This window comes from Schistocerca serialis, chromosome 6 (genome assembly GCF_023864345.2).
Source record: "Schistocerca serialis cubense isolate TAMUIC-IGC-003099 chromosome 6, iqSchSeri2.2, whole genome shotgun sequence".
NCBI lineage: Eukaryota > Metazoa > Arthropoda > Insecta > Orthoptera > Acrididae > Schistocerca > Schistocerca serialis.
The window spans coordinates 609,027,635-609,045,950 of NC_064643.1; the positions used below are offsets into that span (position 1 = coordinate 609,027,635).

General features: G+C 40.5%; 1 protein-coding gene across 2 annotated transcripts in view; it reads right to left on the reverse strand.

Annotated features, from left to right (window-relative positions):
• Window positions 1-18,316, reverse strand: part of LOC126484528 (muskelin) — a 171,605-nt gene that overhangs the window by 117,547 nt on the left and 35,742 nt on the right. For both annotated transcript variants that reach the window (XM_050108077.1, XM_050108076.1), the window contains exon 4: window positions 4,385-4,583. In XM_050108077.1, the coding sequence (XP_049964034.1) occupies window positions 4,385-4,583 (199 nt within the window). The remainder of the gene's footprint in view (window positions 1-4,384; window positions 4,584-18,316) is intronic.

The following is an 18,316-nucleotide window of genomic DNA, read 5'->3' on the forward strand; positions in this document are numbered from 1 at the left end:
GCTTTTACTTTTTTATGGTTGATTTTCAGGCCTACTTTCAAACTTGTTCTATTAAGTTATTTTGTAGCTGAACTTAAACTCATTCACTGCTAAACAGTACAACAGCATCTCAAAAATTTAGGTAGCTCAGGTATGTTCCACTCCCTTTATTTTCCCAGTTTTACTATCTTAAAACCTTCTCTGGTGTTGCTAAAAATGCTTTTAGCTTCTGGAACTTCCTTGCAACTTATATTTCAGTTTTGAATTTCTCACAAACGTGATGAAGTCTAATGGAATCTGTTAGCACTGGTGTACATGAGTTGAATCAATGCCTTGTTTTTGCCATTATAGATTTTGTTGGAAGTGATCAAATGCTTTCTTAAAATTTATTATTCTCAGGCAGAATAGCAATTTATATTCACTGCTCCATTAATTTCATTCATGACTTGCAAATGGTTCAATGTGCTACAGCTACAAGGGGCGGACAAAAATAAGGGAACACCAAACATAAATGCAGATGCTAGCCAAGCCTGCAGGTCACACTGCTGTATTTGAGCATGAATGGCACCTGTGCAATATACTCGATTTGTTGCAAGTGTCAGTCGCAGTCAGAACATTGATCTGTGCAGTTGTGAGTACATTACGTCAGAGCTGTGAGTACAAACGTGAGGAACCTGTTGGTGCTGTGGTGTAACAGGTTGTTCCACCTCTTCCTTGCAATAAAGTGAAAGACATTTGTGTTAAATTGTTGTTCAGGTGACTAGCATGTACAGAATTTTTATAGTGCATACGCCGAATTTATTAACATCCAAAGTGGGAGCATCACAAGCAAGTGTCTCACGACACCAACTGAGCACCTTCACCTGCAATGAAGGGGTCGTGGCTTGATACTGGAAGGCAGAGAACAAAAAGACCTTCCTACAGTGAGAAAATCAAGAAACAACTGAAAGACTCTGAAGAGAAATGTTATTCTCTTATGTTGTGATACAAGATTTTCTTCAGATATGTTGTTCTGAATAACTGATTTGTCACTTCACTTTGTAAATGCAAGAACAACCGAATACAGAAGAGTTCTCCAGAAGTGTATAATGGTACTGCTTCTCAAAATTTCAAGTCAGCATTACGATACCAGTCCAATATCATAAACTGTCTGTATAGTTAAGTGGGTATCATATAGTTCTATATGTCCTAAATTCTAAGTAAATATAATGTTCCAGATTCATCACCAAGTACATTCCTAATTGTTAACTGACTGACACCATTAATCAGAACCTGTGCCTAAGCCAAATTAATGATCGTTTCATAAAATGGTAATGGTCATTCTGTAACAGTAAATAACTAGAGACTGCAGAAATGTTAGCATGAAAAATCAATACTTTTAATTAACAAAATGGTAATTTAAAAATCTGATAACAGAAACAGCTAAAAAGTTATTACCAAGCAATGTATTTTCATTTGTTATTTATTTTTATGTCCTCCTTTGTAATTAATATTCTTTGTAATTATGTTTCTAATTAACTCTACATTGTTTACACAACCCAACTTTCCAATTTGTGGAATTCGAGGCCATATCTGTGACTTTTACATATGCAATCAGATAAAGCACGAGTTCTGTACTGTCATTGAATGTTGGTAACAAAATCCATACAGTAACTAATTAATAAACTAGAATAATATGAAAGACATTGTTGTAATTAAAGTTCAGACTGATTTTCATTATTAAAACTGCAGATGTTACTATAGAAATCATGTCATTCGAGTTTGTATTTTAAACCACATTCAGCTGTAATATCAGTTTCTTTATGTTTTTTTTTTTTTTTTTTAATTTTAATTGTAACATCGAAATTGTACCAAATTAATAATGGGTTATTTTGTAATTGCTTGTTAAAATTATATATAAAGGAAGTCTCAGTGTTGTATCTCAGTGTGTATTGATGTGCTTTGGACAGTCGGTCTTTCGGTAATGCAGTTTATATCATGTGGAGAACAAATAAATGATAAAACTGAAAATACACCTGAATCTTCTACTTGGCTTGTTTCCACATGCAAATCAAGATCCAGGCAACTAAAAACACGAATTCGACATGTTGGAAGCAGCAACAAAAACAACAGGTTATGTATTATTTTAGTGTACCTTCCACTCATTCCCGTATCAGTTTCACTTTTGAACATTTATTATTGAAAAGAGGGTGGTAGAGGTGTAAGTGGTTACATGATTTTTTAGCTAGCTTTCATAGTTTTCCACTCCCTTACAGCCCTTGACCCTCTGTAGATGCTGAAGAAGTCCAGCGGTACAATTAGTGGGATTGCATAACAGATCCACTGAATCAAGAAAACACGAGAAGGCGACAATAAATTTTACATAAAAGAAAGGCTGCTATGAACATCATTAGGGGGACAGATTGTCAGTGAAGTAGTTGGTGCAGATAAAACCCATAACTCAAGGCCATTAACATTTCATTTTTGTGCGCAAAGTGAGGGATGCAGATAAGAGGCACTGAAATATGAGAGCTTTTGCATGATAAAAAAGATTTTCATGAAACAATACAAGAACATATCCTTCTGACTGGACCAACCCATAGTAAACAATGAAGAAGATATAGGTGAGCACATGCTGTATTGTCACCCAATATTATTACAATTTTAAGTAGTAGTAATTCTGAGTTTTGGTAAAAACCAAGTAAGTGTGAATTATCACAACAGGAGAAGTATACAAGATAGCTTGACAAGAGCAACGTGAACAAGAAGTAGTATTTACATGTGGAAATAACTGTCAACAAGTTAGTCAAGAAACATTAAGTACACAATTTGGAAGATTTCAGCATGCTGATTCTGAGGCTGTAAGTGCAGCAGTGATCTCCAAGAACAACTCTGCAGCAGCCAACCAACACTATAGCAGTATGGCTTTACTTTGCAAGGTGGCAGCTGGTCAGATAACTATGCAATAACTGCATGGCAGTTGATCATGACATCACTTTGTCTACATGCGACACATTGGTGGTGCAGTACAGCTGCCTGTGTGTCCATTAGGTGAGCTGTAAAAAGTCCCAGGCTGAGGTTTTTTGCCTGCTGATTTGGTGTGTGGCATTAAAGATATTCCTTTTCTTTGTGTTTAATATTGTGAAACAATGTTTTGGTGCTATTTAGTGGGCATACTGTTGTTCTTACCATATATCCATCAACACTTGCAAAATTAAGGGAAATTTAGCAGCCTTATTTGCTAAATTAGAAGAATTGCCAAATATTATCAAAACCCGAACGGAGGAGTTAAAGAGTGCAAAACCTAAAAAGAGGAATTAAAAAGTAGTATTACTACAATTCAAAGTCAAGGGGAAGGATTAAAAAATAATAATAAAACAAGTTGAGAAGAGTTATCTAATAATATCAAATGGACAAGCATTAGAGGACGTGCAAACAAAAGCAGAAAAAATTTCTAGTATAGAAAATACGTCAGCCAAATTGCCTAAGGAGTTACAGAGTGAAATAGAGAAACAATGAGAACTGGTAAGGAAGGACTAATGAAAATGGGCATTAGCTGAGCAGAAAGTACAACGTAAAGTTGAATTCGTCATTGTTACACCTAATTATTTGAGCGATACTGTAGAAACCAAAAAAAGTTTAGAAATACTATTGAAGCCAATAGTGAAGAGTTGTCAAATAGCAAGACACATTTAAAAACTAAATATAACAATATAAATAAAAAATTTGATAAACTTTCAAATGCAGTAACACAAATTTTTAAGTTACCTAAGATTTTACGAGCTAACAGCACAAAACGAAGTAAATGGATGGATGGAGGATGGAGATGCTTGTATGGGCACATGACAGCAAGGTCTTTAGCACCCGCACATAAACAGATTAATACACAAAACAGGAAGATAAAACAGTACATAAAACACAGGTAACAAAAATTGGAAAACTATGTATGTATCTGCACAGAAGCACAGAACGAAGTACTGCATCAGTAGTAAAACATTAATGACAAAGGAAGAAAGTGGTATAAGGAGCTAAAACAATGTAGCTGATGGGTGTGGCTGGCTTGGGAAAAAAAAGAGGAGCCAGCCACTCTGCAACACACTAAAATCTCCAGCCTGAAAGTTTAGGTCAGAGTCCAGACATATCACAAAACTTTGTAGAGGAATTTACCTAGAATGTGCATCGGACATATAGAAACATTCATTCCAAAATATCTTGTGATTAACAATGATTTCATAAATATTGTTTATTGTCAACATGCGAAACTTAGTTATCTCCTGCAACATTTATTTTGTTATGTACCATTCAGGTTTTTAGGTCACATCTACTAAGGAACTGAACCATCAGTTAACAGGTTTACTGTATAGATACAACAATATTGCTTTTCCTGCAAAGTTCAATGAGAGGAAGGTAATGAGAGATTACTTACTGCATTGTACCAATCCAAGCAAGGTTTAACAACATCCCAGTCATCTATTCCACACAGTTCCACAAACCAAATGCTGAAGTTGAAGCTAGGTCCCCAAGACTGGAGTGGCATAATTTTAATGAACCGAAATGGGACAGGATGATCTCTCACAGTATGACGCAACTGAAATGTTTCTGGTGAACTGTCATTCTTCAAGCCACTGAAACAAAAATATCGAACCTTGCCCTAAATGTAAGAAAAATAGTCACATATTCATTCAGTATTGATTCTTTGTCCAATGACCCATTTAAAAATGCTGTAAAATAATTATCAAACATATTATAGCAGAACTAAAATATCCTACATTTAAAATTGAGTAGTAATAAAATATTATACACAAGGCATAATTAGTTTCAAAAACCACTTACTACAATATGTCACTTTGCAATACCAGCTAACATAAAATGTCACAGGAATAGTGTGACAACGACTTTCATTGATGCAGAAACTACAGTTTGTTACTTGATAAGTGAGGCAATATTATGAAGTAAAGTAACCACAATCACTTTTTTCCACACCTCCAGATGCTGCTGATGCTACTGATAAGCTTTTAGCTGCTGGCAAATGGTTATTAGAATGTTGTGCCCTGTATGGGAGAGCAACAGTGTGAAGGTGTCTTGGGTATTCAACAAATTTTATATGCTAGACATACAAGGAGGATATGCAATCTAATAGAAAATTATGATCTCCCAGCCTCAGAAAAAAATAAGAATGGGACAGACTGAACTTTAACGTCTCTGTGCTCACCCGAATTCCCTTTTCATAGGCTACATTGAGGAGACACATACTGTGCAACCATAATAAAAAATGAATCTCCAAAACTTAAAAAACTCATTTTGTATGCTTCCCATGTCTTGTGACTAACACACAGTAAAACATAGGATGCTTTCAGGATCTGTGCTTTCAGATATCTCAGATGTAGCAATCAGCTAAGCTTATAGAAACTTCCTGGCAGACTTAAACTGTTTGCTAGACTGTGCTCAAACCTGGAACCTTCACCTTTTGCTGCATGTGCTCTTACCAACTGAGTTATCCGAGCATGATTGATTACCTGCCCTCACAGCTGTATTTCCACCAGTATCTCATCACAACCCAGTTTCAATCCTCCAGGAAGTTTCAAATCAACACATATTCCGCTGCAGAGTGAAAATTCATTCTGGAAGCGATGCGTATTATGAAGAACAAGACCTAGCACCCTTGCAAATTTCTAAAATACAAAATGGTGTCCCTCATTCTAAAGTCTGGAGGATTAATATTCATTGTGAATGTTTGCAAAGAACATCCTCTTTATTGTGGGGTGACTAAAAAAAAAAAACATAAAATCTTCTGCAAATAAAGACCATTGCAACAGACTTCTTACTGTGGACATTACGTATTCGGATAGCCACCTGGAATGTGAAGACACTCAAGAGGCCTGGTAAGATACAAGAAATTGGGAATGAACTAGATAAGTATCAAGTCAAAATAGCAGCAATACAAGAAACCAGATGGAAAGGGCAAGGAATGATAGTATCGGGGGAACACACAATGATTTATAGTGGTGGAGATACAGGCCTTTATCTACATCTACATCTATACTCCGCGAGCCACCTTACGGTGTGTGGCGGAGGGTACTTATTGTACCACTATCTGATCCCCCCTTCCCTGTTCCATTCACGAATTGTGCGTGGGAAGAACGACTGCTTGTAAGTCTCCGTATTTGCTCTAATTTCTCGGATCTTTTCGTTGTGATCATTACGCGAGATATATGTGGGCGGTAGTAATATGTTGCCCATCTCTTCCCGGAATGTGCTCTCTCGTAATTTCGATAATAAACCTCTCCGTATTGCGTAACGCCTTTCTTGAAGTGTCCGCCACTGGAGCTTGTTCAGCATCTCCGTAACGCTCTCGCGCTGACTAAATGTCCCCATGACGAATCGCGCTGCTTTTCGCTGGATCATGTCTATCTCTTCTATTAATCCAACCTGGTAAGGGTCCCATACTGATGAGCAATACTCAAGAATCGGACGAACAAGCGTTTTGTAAGCTACTTCTTTCGTCGATGAGTCACATTTTCTTAGAATTCTTCCTATGAATCTCAACCTGGCGCCTGCTTTTCCCACTATTTGTTTTATGTGATCATTCCACTTCAGATCGCTCCGGATAGTAACTCCTAAGTATTTTACGGTCGTTACCGCTTCCAATGATTTACCACCTATGGCATAATCGTACTGGAATGGATTTCTGCCCCTATGTATGCGCATTATATTACATTTATCTACGTTTAGGGAAAGCTGCCAGCTGTCGCACCATGCATTAATCCTCTGCAGGTCCTCCTGGAGTACGTACGAGTCTTCTGATGTTGCTACTTTCTTGTAGACAACCGTGTCATCTGCAAATAGCCTCACGGAGCTACCGATGTTGTCAACTAAGTCATTTATGTATATTGTAAACAATAAAGGTCCTATCACGCTTCCCTGTGGTACTCCCGAAATTACCTCTACATCTGCAGATTTTGAACCGTTAAGAATGACATGTTGTGTTCTTTCTTCTAGGAAATCCTGAATCCAATCACAAACCTGGTCCGATATTCCGTAAGCTCGTATTTTTTTCACTAAACGTAAATGCGGAACCGTATCAAATGCCTTCCTGAAGTCCAGGAATACGGCATCAATCTGCTCGCCAGTGTCTACGGCACTGTGAATTTCTTGGGCAAATAGGGCGAGCTGAGTTTCACATGATCTCTGTTTGCGGAATCCATGTTGGTTATGATGAAGGAGATTTGTATTATCTAAGAACGTCATAATACGAGAACACAAAACATGTTCCATTATTCTACAACAGATTGACGTAAGCGAAATAGGCCTATAATTATTCGCATCTGATTTATGACCCTTCTTGAAAATGGGAACGACCTGCGCTTTCTTCCAGTCGCTAGGTACTTTACGTTCTTCCAGCGATCTACGATAAATTGCTGATAGAAAGGGGGCAAGTTCTTTAGCATAATCACTGTAGAATCTTAAGGGTATCTCGTCTGGTCCGGATGCTTTTCCGCTACTAAGTGATAGCAGTTGTTTTTCAATTCCGATATCGTTTATTTCAATATTTTCCATTTTGGCGTCCGTGCGACGGCTGAAGTCAGGGACCGTGTTACGATTTTCCGCAGTGAAACAGTTTCGGAACACTGAATTCAGTATTTCTGCCTTTCTTCGGTCGTCCTCTGTTTCGGTTCCATCGTGGTCAACGAGTGACTGAATAGGGGATTTAGATCCGCTTACCGATTTTACATATGACCAAAACTTTTTAGGGTTCTTGTTTAGATTGTTTGCCAATGTTTTATGTTCGAATTCGTTGAATGCTTCTCTCATTGCTCTCTTTACGCTCTTTTTCGCTTCGTTCAGCTTTTCCTTATCAGCTATGATTCGACTACTCTTAAACCTATGATGAAGCTTTCTTTGTTTCCGTAGTACCTTTCGTACATGATTGTTATACCACGGTGGATCTTTCCCCTCGCTTTGGACCTTAGTCGGTACGAACTTATCTAAGGCGTACTGGACGATGTTTCTGAATTTTTTCCATTTTTGTTCCACATCCTCTTCCTCAGAAATGAACGTTTGATGGTGGTCACTCAGATATTCTGCGATTTGTGCCCTATCACTCTTGTTAAGCAAATATATTTTCCTTCCTTTCTTGGCATTTCTTATTACACTTGTAGTCATTGATGCAACCACTGACTTATGATCACTGATACCCTCTTCTACATTCACGGAGTCGAAAAGTTCCGGTCTATTTGTTGCTATGAGGTCTAAAACGTTAGCTTCACGAGTTGGTTCTCTAACTATCTGCTCGAAGTAATTCTCGGACAAGGCAGTCAGGATAATGTCACAAGAGTCTCTGTCCCTGGCTCCAGTTCTGATTGTGTGACTATCCCATTCTATACCTGGTAGATTGAAGTCTCCCCCTATTACAATAGTATGATCACGAAACTTCTTCACGACGTTCTGCAGGTTCTCTCTGAGGCGCTCAACTACTACGGTTGCTGATGCAGGTGGTCTATAGAAGCATCCGACTATCATATCTGACCCACCTTTGATACTTAACTTAACCCAGATTATTTCACATTCGCATTCGCTAATAACTTCACTGGATATTATTGAATTCTTTACTGCTATAAATACTCCTCCACCATTGGCGTTTATCCTATCCTTGCGGTATATATTCCATTCTGTGTCTAGGATTTCGTTACTGTTCACTTCCGGTTTTAACCAACTTTCCGTTCCTAATACTATATGCGCACTATTTCCTTCAATAAGAGATACTAATTCAGGAACCTTGCCCTGGATACTCCTGCAGTTTACCAATATTACGTTAAGTTTTCCTGTTTTTGGTCTCTGAGGACGGACGTTCTTTATCAACGATGATAATGTCCTCTCTGGTAAGCCGTCAGGTATTTTATCGTTTCGCCCAAGGGGGGGTCCCTCTAACCTAAAAAACCCCCGTGTGCACGCCACACGTACTCTGCTACCCTAGTAGCTGCTTCCGGTGTGTAGTGCACGCCTGACCTGTCTAGGGGGGCCCTACAGTTCTCCACCCAATAACGGAGGTCGATGAATTTGCAACCATTATAGTCGCAGAGTCGTCTGAGCCTCTGGTTTAGACCCTCCACACGGCTCCAAACCAGAGGACCGCGATCGATTCTGGGCACTATGCTGCAGATATTAAGCTCAGCTTGCACTCCGCGTGCGATGCTGGTTGTCTTCACCAAATCAGCCAGCCGCCGGAAGGAACCAAGGATGGCCTCAGAACCCAAGCGGCAGGCGTCATTCGTTCCGACATGTGCTACTATCTGCAGCCGGTCACACCCAGTGCGTTCAATAGCTGCCGGAAGGGCCTCCTCCACATTACGGACGAGACCCCCCGGCAAGCACACCGAGTGCACACTGGCATTCTTCCCCGACCTACCCGCTATTTTCCTGAGGGGCTCCATAACCCGCCTAACGTTGGAGCTCCCTATAACTAATAGGCCCGCCCTCTGTGACTGTCGGGACCTTGCCGGAGAATCGGCCACTGGCCCAACAGGCGAGGCACCCTGTGGTGGCTCGGAAACGATGTCATCACCACTAGGAAGCACCCCGTACCTGTTGGAAAGGGGTAAGGCAGCTGCCACGCGGCCAGATCCCACCTTCGCCTTTCGGCCAGGCACGCGCGAGCCCACCACTGTCCGCCATTCACCCTGGAGTGATGGCTGACCGGTAAGATGCTCACTGCCGGAAGACGCAGCGACATCAGGGGTTCCATGTGATTCCAAGGCCACCGAAGTAGGCATAGGTCTGGTTTCCTTCTACATAGGTCTATGAAGGCTAATGTAATTGGTTTTATGGCAATAAGTGGCAGAATGTGTTCTCTAAGGATAAGGGCAATTTTTTTTTTAATGTTACAATAGTAAATGTCTACGCCCCTACAGAGGAGGCAGATGAAGATGCAAAGGATGTATTTTACGCCAAATTGGAAAAAGAAATTGGTAAAATTCAAAGGCATGATGTGAAAATAATACTTAGAGACATCATCATCATCATCATCATCATCATCATCATCATCATCATTTAAGACTGATTATGCCTTTCAGCGTTCAGTCTGGAGCATAGCCCCCCTTATAAAATTCCTCCATGATCCCCTATTCAGTGCTAACATTGGTGCCTCTTCTGATGTTAAACCTATTACTTCAAAATCATTCTTAACCGAATCCAGGTACCTTCTCCTTGGTCTGCCTCGACTCCTCCTACCCTCTACTGCTGAACCCATGAGTCTCTTGGGTAACCTTGCTTCTCCCACGCGTGTAACATGACCCCACCATCTAAGCCTGTTCGCCCTGACTGCTACATCTATAGAGTTCATTCCCAGTTTTTCTTTGATTTCCTCATTGTGGACACCCTCCTGCCATTGTTCCCATCTACTAGTACCTGCAATCATCCTAGCTACTTTCATATCCGTAACCTCAACCTTATTGATAAGGTAACCTGAATCCACCCAGCTTTCGCTCCCATACAACAAAGTTGGTCGAAAGATTGAATGGTGCACAGATAACTTAATCTTGGTACTGACTTCCTTCTTGCAGAAGAGAGTAGATCGTAGCTGAGCGCTCACTGCATTAGCCTTGCTACACCTCGCTTCCAGTTCTTTCACTATGTTGCCATCCTGTGAGAATATGCATCCTAAGTACTTGAAACCGTCCACCTGTTCTAACTTTGTTCCTCCTATTTGGCACTCAATCCATATATATTTCTTTCCCACTGACATTACTTTCGTTTTGGAGATGCTAATCTTCATACCATAGTCCTTACATTTCTGATCTAGCTCTGAAATATTACTCTGCAAACTTTCAATCAAATCTGCCATCACAACTAAGTCATCCGCATATGCAAGACTGCTTATTTTGTGTTCACATATCTTAATCTCACCCAGCCAGCCAACATATGATCCATAAATAATATGAACAACAGTGGAGACAGGTTGCAGCCTTGTCTTACCCCTGAAACTACTCTGAACCATGAACTCAGTTTACCGTCAACTCTAACTGCTGCCTGACTATCCATGTAAAGACCTTTAATTGCTTGCAAAAGTTTGCCTCCTATTCCATAATCTCGTAGAGCAGACAATAACTTCCTCCTAGGACCGGTCATACGCCTTTTCTAGATCTATAAAGCATAGATACAATTCCCTGTTCCACTCATAACACTTCTCCATTATTTGTCGTAAGCTAAAGATCTGGTCCTGACAACCTCTAAGAGGCCTAAACCCACACTGATTTTCATCCAATTGCTCCTCAACTAATACTCGCACTTTCCTTTCAACACTACCTGAGAAGATTTTACCCACAACGCTGATTAAAGAGATAACTCTGTAGTTGTTACAATCTTTTCTGTTTCCATGTTTAAAGATTGGTGTGATTACTGCTTTTGTCCAGTCTGATGGAACCTGTCCCGACTCCCAGGCCATTTCAATTATCCTGTGTAGCCATTTAAGACCTGACATTCCACTGTACTTGATGAGTTCTGACTTAATTTCATCCACCCCAGCTGCTTTATTGCACTGCAATCTATTGACCATTTTCTCCACTTCCTCAAACGTGATCCTATTTCCATTATCATTCCTATCCCATTCTACCTCGAAATCTGAAACATTACTGATCGTATTTTCACCTACATTGAGCAACTCTTCAAAATATTCCCTCCATCTGCCCAAGGCATCCACAGGATTCACCAGCAGTTTTCCTGACCTGTCCAAAATGCTTGTCATTTCCTTCTTACCTCCCTTTCGAAGACTGCTAATTACACTCCAGAATGGTTTTCCAGCAGCTTGACCCAATGTCTCCAACCTGTTTCCAAAGTCTTCCCAAGATTTCTTCTTGGATGCTGCAATTGTCTGTTTAGCTTTGTTTCTTTCTTCAACATAACTTTCTCTGTCTACCTGAGTTCTAGAATGTAGCCATTTTTTATACGCCTTCTTTTTCCTTTTACAGGCTGCCTTGACTGTGTCATTCCACCAAGCTGTTTGCTTCCTCCTACTTTTACACACTACTGTTCCAAGATATTCTTTAGCCACTTCTAGTACTGTGTCCCTGTACCTTGTCCATTCCTTTTCCAATGACTGTAATTGACTACATTCAACTAACTGGTACCTTTCTGAGATCGCTGTTATGTACTTGAGCCTGATTTCCTTATCCTGAAGTTTCTCCACTCTTATCCTCCTACATATGGACCTGACCTCCTGCACTTTCGGCCTCGCAATCCCAATTTCACTGCAGATTAAATAATGATCAGTGTCATCAAAGAATCCCCTGAATACGCGTGTGTCCCTCACAGTCTTCCTGAATTCCTGATCTGTTATTATATAGTCAATGACAGATCTGGTTCCCCTGCTTTCCCAAGAATACCGGTGATGTTCTTATGTTTAAAAAAGGAGTTTGTGATTACTAAGCCCATACTGGCACAGAAATCCAAGAGTTGCTGCCCGTTCCTGTTGGCCTCCATATCCTCTTCAAATTTACCCATAACTTTTTCATACCCTTCTGTTCGATTTCCAATCCTGGCATTAAAATCACCCATGAGCAGAACACTGTCCTTGTCCTTTACTCTAACAACTACATCACTGAGTGCATCATAAAAACTATCCATCTTATCTTGATCTGTCCCTTCACAATGCGAATATACTGACACAATCCTAATTTTCTTGCTAGACACTGTCAAATCTATCCACATCAGTCGTTCGTTTACATACCTTATTGCAACTACGCTGGGTTCCATTTCTTTCCTGATGTAAAGCTCTACACTCCATTGTGCTATTCCTGCTTTGACTGGTGACAGGTAGACCTTGTATTCTCCCACTTCCTCTTCTTTCTCACCCCTTACCCGGATGTCACTAACAGCTAAGACGTCCAGCCCCATCTTACTTGCAGCCTCTGCCAGCTCTACCTTCTTCCCAGAGCAGCCCCCATTGATATTAATAGCTCCCCATCTCATTACCATTTGTTTGCCAAGTCGTATCTTAGGAGTCCCTGGTTTGTCAGTTAGAGGTGGGACTCCGTCACCTCCAAAGGTCCGAGGCATTTTGCTCTGATTGTTGCCAGCATCATATTTAAAGTACCAGGGAAGCAGGTTGCTAGCCTTACTTGCCCCAAGTCCCATTGGGTTTTACCCCTAACGGCTGAGGGACTAACCGGTGGATTTGGTAGTCTTTGCCGTATGAGCACAAAGGTGACCACGACTCAGAATATGTCCGAGATGCCCAGCCTTATTCCAAAGTAACTGGTATCCCGACTGTCGGGACCACTTACTTGGCCACTCATACGTTGCCCGTGGTTCATGAACTAGGACATGACTACAGGAACCCACACCATGAACCACATACTTAGAGACCTAAACGCAAAGATAGGGAAAGAAGAGGTATATAGAAGTATAACAGGAAAGGAAATCCTACACAATGACAGTAATGATAATGGGCTCAGACACAGACTTTGCCAGTGGGAAGAACATGATAATGAAAAACACTTATCATCCAAGGAAAGATATTAAGAATGTGCATGTGTATCACCAGATGGAAACACAAGAAACCAAATAGATCACACACTCATAGACAAAAGGCATGCATCAGATATTATGGACATTAGCAGCTGCAGAGGGACAGATGGAGACACACACCACTACTTGGTATGAATTAGATATAGGCAGAAGATAGATTTGGTAAGAAACCAAAGGAATACGATAAGAATGAAACAATATACAAAGACTCCAAACAAAGGAAACATAAGAAGAATATAGGAAGAAACTAGAAGAGATATTGGAAGAAGGGATAAACACAGGAAATGAAGATAATGTGGAAACTAAATGGGAGTTGTTGAAAACGGGCATTAGTGTAGCTGCAGAAGAGATACTGGGGAGAGAACAACACAAAAGGGTGGTTAAGTGGTTCGACGAGGAATGCTTAATGGTAATACACGAGAGAAATGAAGCAAGACAGACAATGTTGCAAAGGAATACGAGGTTAGCGGCAGAAGAATACAGAGAAAAGAGGAAAAGAGCGGATAAGCTGTGTAGGGTAAAGAAAAGGCAGCATTAAAGGAGAAGGATAGAGCAACTGGACGAAATGGGAGACAATAAAGAGATCAGAAGGCTCTATGAAAGAACAAGAGATTTGAAGAAAGGCTTCCAACCTGGGGAAGTTTTCTGTAAGAATAAGGACGGAAATCTAATTGAAGATAAAAGCAAAGTCCTAGAAAGGTGGCAAAAGTATTTTACTGAACTGCTTGATGGGAAAGAAGGGGATAAAGAAGAAGGAACCGTGATCCGTGATTGAGAATGAAAGGGAACAGGATGCAGAATTGGAATCAGAGTTAGATGTAGAGGATCAGGAAGAGGAAGCAGTAGCAGAGCTAGAGGAAGTGAAGAATGCTATCAAGAACCTAAAAAAAATAAAGCAGCAGGAGAAGATTGCACAGAGGCCAAATTATTAAAATATGGGGGAAAGAAAGTGGAGGAGGCAGTTCATGAATTGATAAAGGAAATATGGATAAAGGAGGTAATGCTTAAGGACTGGAACATGGAAATATCTGCCCATTACATAAAAAAGGTGACAAGTCAATGTAGCAATTATTGTGGAATCACTCTCTTGGACGTAACATATAAGATATTTAGTAAAATTTTAGCCTCCAGACTTGGAGGGATGATAGAAGCAACTATCAGGCTGGATTTAGGAGAAACAGATCCATGATGGATCAGATATATTTATTTAGACAAATGCTAGAGAAGTTTTATGAGTATGACAAGCAACTACATCAGTTGTACATTGATTTTAAGCAAGTGTACAACAGCCTACACAGGAAGAAAATTATACAGATCATGAAAGAATTTAGAATCCTACTAAAACTGGTCAATTTAACAGAAATGTCAGTGAAAGCAACAGTTTGTAAAGTAAGACTAGAGCAAGAACTGTCTGGTGAAATCAAAGTACAGAGGGGGCTACGACAGGGGGATGTGATCTCTACAATGCTACTTAATTTAGTTTTAGAAAAGATGATGCGGCAAATGCCGATAAACCCAGGAGGAACAATACTTAATCAGCAGGTTCAAGTGGTAGCATATGCGGATGACAGCATTAATGGCAAGGAATGTAACGGCACTAAAGGGGAACTACGATACGTTACAGGAAGCAGCAAAAGAAGTAGGTTTAGAAGTACACATAAACAAACCAAAGTATATGGCAATGAGGGAGCCCAATATAAATGGACAAAAGAATTCAATAGTAATGAATGGGAAAGAATATGAAAGAGTGAAAATGTTTACATATTTAGGTTCTGTAAGAATGGAGGACAATAAAGTAGCAGTAGAAATTCAAGAAAGGATAGCGAGTGGAAATCATTGCTATTTTGCCTTGCAGAATGTATTTAATTCCAGGAATGTTAGTAGGAATACAAAAATCAAAATATACACTATCATATTACGACCTACAGTAATATCTGGATCAGAAGGCTGGGTATTGACATTAAAGGAGGAGAACTGGTTATTGATATGGGAAAGAAAGATACTGAGAAGGATTTTTGGGGCAGTGAGAGAGGAAGATGGCTGGAGAGTAAGGACAAATGTAGAATTACAAAAACTTTTTTGACAGATGGATATTGTTGTTATAATTAAGCAGGGAGAATAAGATGGGCAGGACATGTACAGAGAATGCCAGAAACTTGGAGTGTCAAGAAAGTTTATATGGGAAAACCTGACAGGAGAAGGAGAAGAGGTAGACCCAGGAAAAAGTGGCTGAACGATATCGAAGAAGATCTAAAGGTGATGGGAATAAGAAATTAGGAGGCCAAGGTTCTTCAAGGACTGTAGAGTCAACCAAGAATAAGAAGAAAAAGAAGAAGAAGAAAAAGAAGAAGAAGAAATAATGAAACCCCCATCACTCCTCTCGCCTGTGGCAGATGGTTGAATCCTGGCTGGTATGGTTAAAGCAAAGTTTCCATGATTGTCTCGGCTATGTCTCCTTTGCTGGTCTGGAGAACACACCTCACCATAACATTACTAAACTCACCTTGCAATCCTCCCAGAAATTCCTACAATGGCCTCACTAATATGTATTGATCTGATGCAATGGTTGATAAGGTTAATAAATTGCTGCTCTCCTGGCTAATATTACACCATTTTGCTCTCACAACTGAAAGGGTGTAGTATTATTAGCAGATTACCTGCACTTGAACATCTGTGGAGTCTTCAGTCTGCCCCAAATTGGAGAGCACTGCTCACTCCACCAGTGTGCAAGATGGCTTCCCAACTGCCCTGAAGACTTTGGTGTAAATGCATCTGCATCATGGTGGATTGCATTGCCAATGTGATCCATGCACTACTGGACACTGCCTCAATATTCATATACAGTCAAATGATTCTGAATCATCCGGATTGCCTAGCTAAGCAATTCTTTTGGGCACAGTTCTATTTCACAGCTTTACCCAAAGTTGGAAGTAAATACTGGGATACAGATTGCCAAGAATTAATTTTCATTGGGAAGTTTTTGAGAAATTGGGAGAGTATGACAAAAAATCAGTTTCGCAAAACACCCAATAGCCGTGGTTAAGTATGCACAGTGCACTCTGTTTGGTATCTCCACCAGATTGCAATTTGTTTTCAACCACCACTGAAGGCACTGCCAGTGCTAGACGCCACAAGTTGTCGGAAGCGCTGCTGTCATAATGTCTCATGAGCAACACCTCTGGCAATGACCTGCACATAAAGTGGGAAGCTTTGCAGCTCACATCCAGTGTTGTGTTTACTATGGCTGTCATCCACAGCTTATTGCTACAACTGTTATGAATCATTGCTGTGGACTTTTTCTCAATTCTGCTCTTCGGTTGTTTACTTATAACTCTAATACTGGAACTTATGCTATGGACATTTAGCTTGGAACATTCCTGCATCAGATTTCTCTTTGGCCTACGATGAACATGATGTTCTAGGCTATCACTGATACTGTCCACATGCACTCCTCTGAAGCTTCAATTGCACTAAGCATAAAAAATTTATAAGACATAAATCCTCTGTCAACCAGGGAATTATCAGCAGCTGAACCGCCAGACAAGTCACAGCAATGTCCCTCAGCACATGCAGCACATTAACAATAAAAAATATACAACTTTAGTGGATTACTCAGTATGTAGTATCTTTTATTATGTTACTTGCTTTTTTTTAGGGTGCAAAGCAAAAACAGTATGGTTCATATGCACCCATGTCAAAACTGTAGAACACGAAGACAAAAACAGAAGTTAAAAATGACTAGACGTCAATCCCAATCGACGGAAGAGGAGACAGCTAAAAACAGAGATGTGGAGAAAGATCTATACAGTATGCCATAGAGAATTGGTGCCCAGAACAAAAAAATCAAATGGCCTTCATCATATTGCTATGACAAATAAAAAGTAAAATGCGATCGACAGCCCGCACATCATTCGTTAAAACGGCTGATAACTCAGATGGGAAACACAAAGGGGAATGTAAGTGGTTAAAAAAAGGGCATTCTGACAGGAAATGGCGGACAGTCAAAAGTTGGGCACACTGTGTACAAAGTGGTGGGGGAGCACCACTTAAAAAATGCCAAATGGTGATGATTAAAGAGACAGTGACCGATACACAACCTAGTTAAAATGGGTTGTCCAAACTGCTGGGAGAGTCTTAATATCCTGGAGCTTGTTCCCATGAAGGGAGGACCTGTGGTGATGCCAAAGTGATACCATTTGCTGACAGACGGCAACACAGAGATCCTCTGAGGGAACATAAGAACTAGGCAGCTGAGGTACATGGATTGCAGTCTTAGCAGCAGCCTCATTTCCTGCCAGACTGACGTGACCAGGAACCCACATATAGATCACAGCAGCTCCAATCAAGAGTGAGCAAGTGACAGCTTTCCTGGACCTGTTGCGCTAGGGGATGTGGTGTGCAGCACACAGGGGCTTCAAAGTGTGCCTTGAGAGTCTGAGCAGATGACACAATTGAAAAGCTTGTGTCGCTGGATGTACTGCATGGCCTGATAGAGGACAAAGGACTCTGCTGTAAACACTGAAAAAGTGTTCCAGGAGCCAATACCAACAAATATCAGCGCCTATGATAAGGGCACACCTGACACCAAGGTCTGTCGAAGAGCCATCAGTGTACACAAAGGTACTATTGTAAAATTTCATGCGAAGGTTGTGAAACTGAAGGTTGTAGAGCAAGACTGGAGTAGTGTCCTTAGTAAGCCAATGAAGGCCAATGTGAACATGGACTGCCACATGAAGCCAAGGTGGTGAAGGGTTTGCTCCTATTGGGAAAGTGGCAGGTAGCGTGAAGTTAAGCTGCCAGAGCAAGAGCCGAAAGCAAACTTCAGAAGCTAACACAG